Source organism: Trachypithecus francoisi, unplaced genomic scaffold (genome assembly GCF_009764315.1).
Source record: "Trachypithecus francoisi isolate TF-2019V2 unplaced genomic scaffold, Tfra_2.0 Lachesis_group6, whole genome shotgun sequence".
In the NCBI taxonomy this organism is placed as follows: Eukaryota; Metazoa; Chordata; class Mammalia; order Primates; family Cercopithecidae; genus Trachypithecus; species Trachypithecus francoisi.
The window spans coordinates 72,939,643-72,949,547 of record NW_022681471.1 but is presented as its reverse complement, the minus strand read 5'-3'; the positions used below and the strand labels follow the sequence as shown (position 1 = coordinate 72,949,547).

The following is a 9,905-nucleotide window of genomic DNA, read 5'->3' as shown; positions in this document are numbered from 1 at the left end:
ATGTGAGATTCCAATGGGATCCTGGGACAGAAAATGGACATTTGTGGAAAAAACTGATACAGTACAAATAAAACTTGGTGTTTAGTAAATATAAATGCACCAATATTGGTTTCTTAGTTGTGATAAACATACCATTGTTAATAAGATGCTAACATAAAGGGGAAGCTACACGAAGGGTGTAGAGAACTCTCTATACTATCTTTGCAACTCTCTCATAAATCTAAGACTATTCCAAAATAAAAAGTAAAAATGGCCAGGTGTGGTGGCTTATGCTGGTAATCCCAGCACTTTGGGAGGCTGAGGTAGTAGGATTTCTTGAGCTCAGGAGTTCAAGACCAGCCTGGGCAGCATGGTGACACCCCATCTCTACAAAAAATAAAAAATTAGCCAGGCATGATGGTGCATACCTGTAGTCCCAACTACTCGGGAGGCTGAGGCTGGAGGATCACTTAAGCCTCAGAGATTGAGGCTGCAGTGAGCTGTGTTTGCACCACTACACTCCAGCCTGGGTGACAGAGTGAGATTCTGCCTCAAAAAAATAAATAAATAAATAAAATAAAATAAAAAAGAGAGAGAAAACTTCAAGGACAAATCAATATCTAAAATGGGGAAGACTAAACCACAGTCATTAGGGAAGTACATTTAGGTAAGAAAACCATAGAAATGCAAGGAAAAGATGACTCTGAATGTCAAGATGATGGTTACTTTGGGAGGAGGAAGTGGGTTGTGGCTGGAATGGGGCACATGGAGAGCATCCTGGGGTGGATAGAAAAGTCATCTTCTTCACCAAGTGGTGGTTACAAGGTGTTTGTCTTACAATAATTCATTAACCAATACATTTGTTTTAAGTGGCTTTCTGTATCTGGGTTCTATTTTATCATGACAGACAAAGAGCAAGAGACTGACACATAAGGCACATAACATCCAAATATAACCAGTGGACCTTGTTTGGATGTGATTCAAATTGGCCAACTATAGAAAGACATTTAAATATGGACTGGATATTAGATATTATTAAGGAATTATTAAATTTGTTAAGGGTGATATGGAAGAAAACATCTGTATTTTTTGTAGATGCACAGTGATGCATTTAGGGGTGAAATGACATGCTATCTTAGAATTGCTTTAAAATACTCCAAGGAAAAAAAGGTGGGGAGATAAATGAAACAAGTATGGAAAAATATTAATAGTTGTTGAAGATGAACATGAAGATAAAAATTTGTTGCATCTTCTCGCTTTTTGTGTGTTTGGAAATTTTTATAATAAAATTTAAAAGTGGGGCAGCCCCAAAGCAGCCTGCTTCAGGGCAACAAAGGCCAAATCCCAGGTGCTTCCCACACCACAAATCCCCAGAACTCCCTTCTCAGCAGTCATCTCCCTAAGGTCACAATCCCTACAGTTTCTGAGTAGCCTGTGAGTACAGTTTCTGAGCAGCCTTCTCTAGGTCCCTGTGTCACTCCGACTACATGGCAGTCATTCTCACCTTTCTCCATCTTGATGTGCTAATATTCCTAGGAAAGACAGTCAAAGGGCAAATGGGCTGGACCAGACCTCACGGGGCAGTCCTTGTATTTCAGAACCTGCCCCTGCAGTGGGTGGGGGGGCAGGGAAGGACAAGAGGGAAGAGGGCAGGTACAACTCCTCATAGTCATATGCATTCACGATTAAGTGAACTTCCAGAGGCTGGTGGCACCTTTGGTTGGAACACTGTTCTGAGATCTCTGCCTCCCTCAGGCTCCCAAGAATCATGCCTCATTCCAAGCAGCCTAGTCACTTCCAGAGTCTGATGCTTCTGCAGTGGCCTTTGAGCTACCTTGCCATCTGTGAGTATTGACCCAAGAGTGCATAGCAAGAAGCCAGAGTCAGAAGCCAGGGCCAGATCTAGGGTGACTTTCAGGGCCATGTGAAGTCTCATCTCGAGCCTTTCCATCATCTAAGATTGTACTAGAGAGTAAAACCAAGGAGTCTCGAGTTCCATGAGTGCCCTGGAGAAGAATGAGATAGAGCCCCAGGAGACAGTGAGAATATGTAGGGGGAGGGGCGGGGGATGGAACAGGGTCATGATGGATATGAGTAGATCTAGTTAATTTCAGCCGCTTCCTAATCCTTACTATCTAGAGAGGAAAAGTGAGGCCCAGGGAATGCTCCCTTATGATCATGGGGAATAGGACAGAGAAAACATTAGCATCCCAGACTTAAAGAAGTATAGCCCGGTTTGAACCATAAAGTTGTCTATTCTGGGAGTGGGGTGGTGGTAGCATGGGGGAAGACAGTGTCCATGGAAAGAATGGTGAATGAGCAAAAGGACAAGCATCGTGGATAGGAAACAGTAGAAGGATGCAGATGCCGGGTGGGCAGTGTGTAGGAAGATATGGATAGCATAGAGGTGAGGGAGAGTGGGCTAGTGGCTTAATGAGGGATGATGGATAGGGAGGGAGACAGGCGACAAGAGGAAAAAGATGGTTACCAAATGGGGGTAGGAGGGAAAAAAAACTGGTAGGAAGTAGAGAGCAGGAGTACAGAGATAGTGGCTGTACAGGGAACCAGGTGGACAGGGATGACAGGTAGGCAGAGAAATAGGGCTTGTGTATGGTAGATGATAGAGGAAAAGTTTGAAGGACAAGTAGACATGGATGATGACGAACAGGACCTGGATTGTGCTGAGGGCCAGGACCAGAGGCTTAGGTAATGTGGAGGGCTGGTGATGGACTGGGCATAGTCAAGTTCTGCTGGCACCACAAATTTGGTCTAACCTGGTCCCTCATCAGTTTGGATCTTGCAGCCATTGTTCATCTACTTGCTGTTTACATCCTTGTGGCCGCTACCAGCGCTTTACCTTGCCTGGTTGTTCCTGGACTGGAAGACCCCAGAGCGAGGTAAGACTCACAGACCTAGAAAGAAGAATGTTCCATCATAACCTGCAGCCAGGGAGTCCCACTTGCCATACCACAGGCTCCTCATCCAAGTTCTCAGAGCCACAGGAGCTGGGCCAAACAGGACTATCCTAGGGTCTCCTCCTTTCCCACCTCTCTAGCAGAGCCATGCCAGGGAATCCCTGAGCCTGTGGAATGTGTGGGGTGGCACACACTGACATCATCCCCTACTGCTTTTGTCTCAGGTGGCAGGCGTTCGGCCTGGGTAAGGAACTGGTGTGTCTGGACCCACATCAGGGACTATTTCCCCATTACGGTAAGTATCTCTTCCCCAGTGTCCTAAGAGTTCCCAAAACTCTGAGGCAAAAGTCATTTATGCCACATGACTAGAGTTGTCCATAAGGAAGACAAGTATTCCAGGGAAGTCTCAGTCTATGCTAAATATACTTCAAGATTCAACATTTCTACTGAGCACTCCATACTCTGCTAGGAAACTTTGTACACCCTTGGCATCACCTGCCAGCTGACACAGGCAGAAGGCAAGCACAGTTCAGATCAGTTTAATAAGCGTGGATTGAAAATCTACTCTGAACCACGTTAGCAGTACAGGGAAATGAGTAGGATGCAATTCTCTGCCATCGAGGAGCTCACATCTAATGGGGAGGACATTAGTATAAAGTATATTATTTGTTTGGCACAAGGTACAGAAGTAGTTCAGATGGGGGATAAGGAAAGGCTTCACAGACATGGTGATATCTAAGCAGGGTTTTCCAAGTTCAATACAAGTTACTTAGACAGGCACTGGAAGGGGATTGGCGGGAAACAATTCCAGGAAGAGGTTCCAGAAATGTACTGCTATGCTGACCCTCAGGGCACTCTTTGGAGTATACAACAAACACTGCCCTGACTTTTAGAGCCATCTTCCTGATCTTTTTCACAAAAGTGTTCATAGACAATGATAACTTGCACAAAACACACTGACATAGATGGCTGAGGCTACTTCTAGCCACAGGCAGGAGATCTGGCAGTTCTAGCTGTCCCAGGTTGTTGTCCAATGGCCTCAGAGACCAGTATCTCAGCCCTCCTGAAACCCATTCAGAAAATCTGTTGGAAAGCTCTGCTTTAGAGAGCACCCTGATCCTGAAGTGTCACCACCCTTGTTTCTGCCATGTAATCTCATTCCACCACCTCTGGCATTTCTCTCCATGGCTGCAGATCCTGAAGACAAAGGACCTGTCACCTGAGCACAACTACCTCATGGGGGTTCACCCCCACGGCCTCCTGACCTTTGGTGCCTTCTGCACTTCTGCACTGAGGCCACAGGCTTCTCGAAGACTTTCCCAGGCATCACTCCTCACTTGGCCACGCTGTCCTGGTTCTTCAAGATCCCCTTTGTTAGGGAGTACCTCATGGCCAAAGGTGCTTCTGACCATACTTACTGGAGCTTCTGGTCCACGTTTCTGCTTGGAAATGCACCCTTTTAAATCCCATCCCCTCCTCCCCAACCCCCGCCCCCATGTCATTGTAGCATACTAGTCAAAAGCATATGTTCTAGAGCTAAGCTGCCTGGGATCGAACTTAGCTCTGCCACTTACGTGGTCTTGAGCAAACTATCCTCAGTTTCCTCATCCATAAAGTGGTGCAGATGAAAACAGTCTGACCTCAGTTGTGGGATGATGACTAAGTGAGATGATGCAAGTAAAGAATTCAACACTGGCCAGGTGTGGTGGCTCACGCCTGTAATCCCAGCACTTTGGGAGGCTGAGGTGGGTGGATCACCTGAGGTCAGGAGTTCGAGACCAGCCTAGCCAACATGGGGAAACCTCATCTCTACTAAAAATACAAAAATTAGCCAGGCATGGTGGTGGGCACCTGTAATCCCACCTACTCAGGAGGCTGAGGCAGGAGAATCGTTTGAACCTAGGAGGCAGAGGTTGCAGTGAGCCGAGATCACACCACTGCACTCCAGCCTGGATGACAGAGCGAAACTCTGTCTTAAAAAAACAAAAAAAAGAACTTGACACAATGCCTGCCACAGAGTATATGCTCAATAAATAATAGCTGTTTCTCTTAATGGAAAAAAAAAAAGGGGGTACCATTATACATGGGATTCAGAAAGTCCTGGTTATCCCACTGAAAACCTCCTACCAGTTTTGACTCAGTGCCTCCTGCAAAATGAAGATATTGCCTCAACATGAGCTATTCTGTTTGTCAACAACCTTTTCTTCTTCACACTCTTTAGTACCATCTCGTTGCTCCTCTCCTCCTAGGAACTATGGGAACAAGCCAGTGAAGAGCAGAGAATAGAGTGTTCTCGCTTAGCAATTTTCTCCTCTCCTGATCATTTTGCTCCTTGATTCTCTTTAGGTGTGTGCTCCGTGAGCCAGCCAGCCATCGACTATCTGCTGAGCCATAGCACTGGCAACCTCGTGGGCATTGTAGTGGGAGGTGTGGGTGAGGCCCTGCAAAGTGTGCCCAACACCACCACCCTCATCCTCCAGAAGCGCAAGGGGTTCGTGCGCACAGCCCTCCAGCATGGGTAGGTGTTCCCCCCAGAGGGGCAGTGCATGGTGTTCCCTGAGCAGCATGACCTTGTAGGTGAGGCCAGGATGAATCAGATGTGAATTTTGCCCTCAAGGAACATACTACCAAGTAAGAAAGATGGGTCATCCAGTCCTTCTGAGCTAGCTCGACTAGTTTCTAAGAGGTCAAACCATAACCCAGGTTCAATATCAAGGGAACTGGGCCAAAGCTGGCATATAGATGACACCCACATTATCTCTATCAATACTGATAGCTACACCAGTCTGCTAATGGTAAGTGCACGGGGCAGTACAGTATAATGAGTATGTGTGCAGGATTGGGAGTCAGGAGCCTGATTTAAAATCCTGGTTCCATGACTGTGCACTCTGGGACAGGTTCCTTAACCATTCTGAGCCTTGGTGTTTTTCATCTTAATGATGTGGCTAAGAACTGTACCTACTCCATAGGGTGATTGTGGGCGTTAAATGAATTTATCCCCACAAAACACTTACCACGTCCCTGGCACACTATAAGAGATCAATAAATGTTAGTCACTGTGATTTAGGGACCTAGGGCTGGAGCTGTAGAGTGCCCCATTGGGTCAGCAGGCCAGCTCTCTGGACACAGGGACAATTGTCCTATTGCAGACCTAGAGAAGAGGGGAGTATTTCTTCCAAGGACCTTGCCTGAAGGACCTGTTCACCAGTTGGAAGTATCATGTAGGGAAGAGCGCTCTGAGTTGGGAGTCCTGGGTTCTAGTCCAGGTCCTGCCAGTCACTGACTGCCTGAGTGACCATCCCTTTCTGAACCTGTACTTCTGCATCCTCCACTGTGCCCTCCACGGCCTTTGCTGTGAGGAACCAGTAATGTAACATATGTCAAAGTGCTGAGAGATTGTTATTGCAAGTCACCAAGATTTGTGTAAGAGAGATTTACTCTTCTCTCCCTCATGGAATTTGAGCCTGACTACCCAGGGCACTGTTCAGGGTGGATTCTCATGGTCTGTGGAAGGGAAACAACTTTTCTCTGCTCTAATCCTATAACCCAAGGACAGAATACCTTACGCATCGCCCCCTTGGGTGAAGGGCATATCACATAAAGTATGGGCATCTGTGCAAAATTACTGTCATCTTCTCTGTGCTTTTTACTAATAGAAACAGAGTTGGATATTCCCCTCCTTGACACCTTCTGGAAACTTTTCATGATATGGGTCTTTCTGGGGATCTCTGCTCAACTTCTCTTGCTTCCCTGACCACCCCCCCACCCCGCTATATCTTGCCCTTGTAATCCTGGCCCAGAGACAGCACTCTCACTGGCCTTGAAAATTTCATGACAAGAGACATTAAATAGGGAAACCCTGTTTAGTGCAAGAAAAAATGCTTTGTGTCACCAGGATTTCACCAAAAGATGAGGGCCTGGCAAGCAACAAATGTTCTTCTAGGGTGGGTCTCATCCTAGACTGTGTTTAGAAAATAAATTGGAGTTTTCCTACAGGGCTCATCTGGTCCCCACCTTTACTTTTGGGGAAACTGAGGTGTATGATCAGGTGCTGTTCCATAAGGACAGCAGGATGTACAAGTTCCAGAGCTGCTTCCGCCGTATCTTTGGTTTTTACTTTTGTGTCTTCTACGGACAAAGCTTCTGTCAAGGCTCCACTGGGCTCCTGCCATACTCCAGGCCTATTGTCACTGTGGGTGAGTGCCACTCTCAGCCCCAATGCCACCTCAGGTTTCTCACCTCAACCTCAGCCTGGCCCCACCAAAGAAGACGGCAGCAGAGGAGAAGGTGGGAGCTGATCTGGGATGCGAGAGTCAGGCCAAAGGTAGGAGAGGGAGGTTAAAGGAAGAGGAGGTTCTAACACTTTCCTTTTCTCTTTTCCCATCTATCTTGGCAGTTGGGGAGCCTCTGCCACTGCCCCAAATTGAAAACCCAAGCCAGGAGATGGTGGACAAATACCACGCACTTTATATGGATGCTCTGCACAAACTGTTTGACCAGCATAAGACTCACTATGGCTGCTCAGAGACCCAAAAGCTGTTTTTCCTGTGAATGAAGGTACCGCATGCCCAGGAGCACAGAAGTGCCTGCCTTGAAGAAGAGACTCGCCTGCCACTAACCAAAGAGAGGCAGGAGATGAGGGAGGTTATATGTGGTAGGGGAGGACATGAGGAATTCCTTCTTTGCCTTCTTGCCACAGGGCCCTTACAGGAATTCTTCCTGAAGAGCTGCACACAGTCATTCCTCAAAGGAAGGCATCCTACTGCCCCTCATGCTGGGGCCTGATGCCTGGTCATCATTTGAGTCCCCTGGGACACATTAGCAGTCACTACGTATTCCCCCAGCCCCTGGGCAACCATCTACTTTCTGTCTCTGTGGATTTGCCAATTCTGAACATTTTATATAAATGGAATAATACAATATGTGGTCTTTTGTGGCTGGCTTCTTAGCATAACGTTTCCAAGGTTTATCCATGCTGTAGCACATATTAGTGTTTCATTCCTTCTTATGGCTGGACAACACTCCATTGTATATAGGTATACTACATTTGTTTATCCATTCACCACTGGATGGACACTTGGGTCATTTCCACTTTTTAGCTGTTATGAATAGTACTGCTTTAAATACTCATGTATGTACAAGTTTTTGTGTGGTCCTCTGCCATCTCCAGATATAAAGGCTTATCTTATGCTCACACCACTGACAATTATGCCTTTAGGATAGATAAAAGGTACCCAGGATCGTTTTTTAGTTGGCACGGGCATTTCCCATAAGTCACCTTGTCATAATGATCCTCTGACTTCATAGTCCCAGGGCACTTGCAACCATCCTCATAGCCTACTGTGGGGAATACAGTTGATATCTATGTTTTTTTTTTCTTTTTTTTTTTATTATACTTTAAGTTCTAGGGTACATGTGCATAACGTGCAGGTTTGTTACATATGTATACTTATGCCATGTTGGTGTGCTGCACCCATCAACTCGTCAGCACCCATCAATTCATCATTTATATCATGTATACTCCCAGCCTTACTCAATTCTGTTTAAAAGTTTTTCTTGCCGGGCGCGGTGGCTCACGCCTGTAATCCCAGCACTTTGGGAGGCCAAGGCAAGTGGGTTGCTTGAAGTCACGAGTTAAAGACCAGCCTGACCCCGTCTCTACTAAACATACAAAAATTAGCCAGGCATGGTGGCACACGCCTGTAGTCCCAGCTACTCGGAGGCTGAGGCAGTAGAATTGCTTAAACCCAAGAGGCGGAGGTTGCAGTGAGCCGAGATGGCACCACTACACTCCAGCCTGGGAGACAGAGTGAGACTCTATCTCAAAATAAATAATAATAAATAACAAATAAATAAATAAAAGTTTTTCTTAAAGTTGTATTCTGAGAATCTTAAAAGAATAAATAAAAACACAGATGTCTCTTCCTTCACGAGGCAGCCAACAAGAGACACTTAAAAACACAGCAAATGACCAAAAGTTAAAAGACCATTTAGACTACTAGCTTTTTTTTCCCTTTGCTTAACCTTTAAATATTGGGTCTTGGTAGAGTCCCATCCTCTTCTCTCACATTCTACTGTTTCACGTCTGAGACATCTATTTCTAACCCAGATTTTCCTCATAAGCAAAGAGCACGATAAATCCAATTTACCGATGTCCAACAAGCACCTCAACCTCAACATACCCAATACCAGTTGAGTCATTGTCCTTCTCCCAACTTCATAACTTATCACCAAATTGTATCAATTTTACCACCTTCATATTAATCCAACCTGTCCCCTTCTCCCCTTCTACAGTCACAATCTAGTCAAAGCCTTCAACATTCCAAGACTATTTCCACTCTCTCTAGAAAACCCCTCTTTAATCAACCCATCCTCATACTATTTCCAGGGCAATCTTGCTAAAACTTATATCTGACTTGTCATTCCCCTGCTTAAATCCTTTACTGTTCCTACAATACCTCCATCAAAAAATCCTAAATTTTACTCTGGGTGCCAATAATGTTCCTTAGATGTTAATGACTATTGCACAGAAAAAAATAATTCCGTGGGGGCGCGGTGGCTCATGCCTATAATCCCAGCATTCTGGGAGGCCAAGGCGAGAGGATCACCTGAGGTCAGGAGTTTGAGACCAGCCTGGCCAAAATGGTGAAACCCCATCTCTATCAAAATTACAAAAATTATCCGGGTGTGGTGGTGCATGCCTGTAGTCCCAGCTACTCAGTAGGCTGGGGCAGGAGAATCACTTGAACCTGGGAGGCAGAGGTTGCAGTGAGCTGCGATCGCGCTCATCTCTTAAGACTACATCAAATCTCACCTTCCTAGTGAAGCCTTCACCAGACCGAACGAGTTACTCCTTCCTTCATTCTTCTTTTTTTTTTTTTTTTGAGGCAGAGTCTCGCTCTGTCGCCCAGGCTGGAGTGCAGTGGCCGGATCTCGGCTCCCTGCAAGCTCCGCCTCCCGGGTTCCCGCCATTCTCCTGCCTCAGCCTCCGAGTAGCTGGGACTACAGGCG

At 46.1% G+C, this 9,905-nt stretch overlaps 1 protein-coding gene across 1 annotated transcript; it reads left to right on the top strand.

Annotated features, from left to right (window-relative positions):
* Positions 1 to 1,694: 1,694 nt before the first annotated feature.
* Positions 1,695 to 7,810, top strand: AWAT1 (acyl-CoA wax alcohol acyltransferase 1). Its single transcript, XM_033201464.1, is given in 8 exon segments — positions 1,695 to 1,823; positions 2,769 to 2,876; positions 3,119 to 3,189; positions 4,089 to 4,173; positions 4,176 to 4,292; positions 5,241 to 5,412; positions 6,891 to 7,090; positions 7,291 to 7,810. Coding segments are annotated over 8 exon segments (984 nt in total). The 5' UTR covers positions 1,695 to 1,747; the 3' UTR covers positions 7,446 to 7,810.
* The last annotated feature ends 2,095 nt before the right edge of the window (positions 7,811 to 9,905 follow it).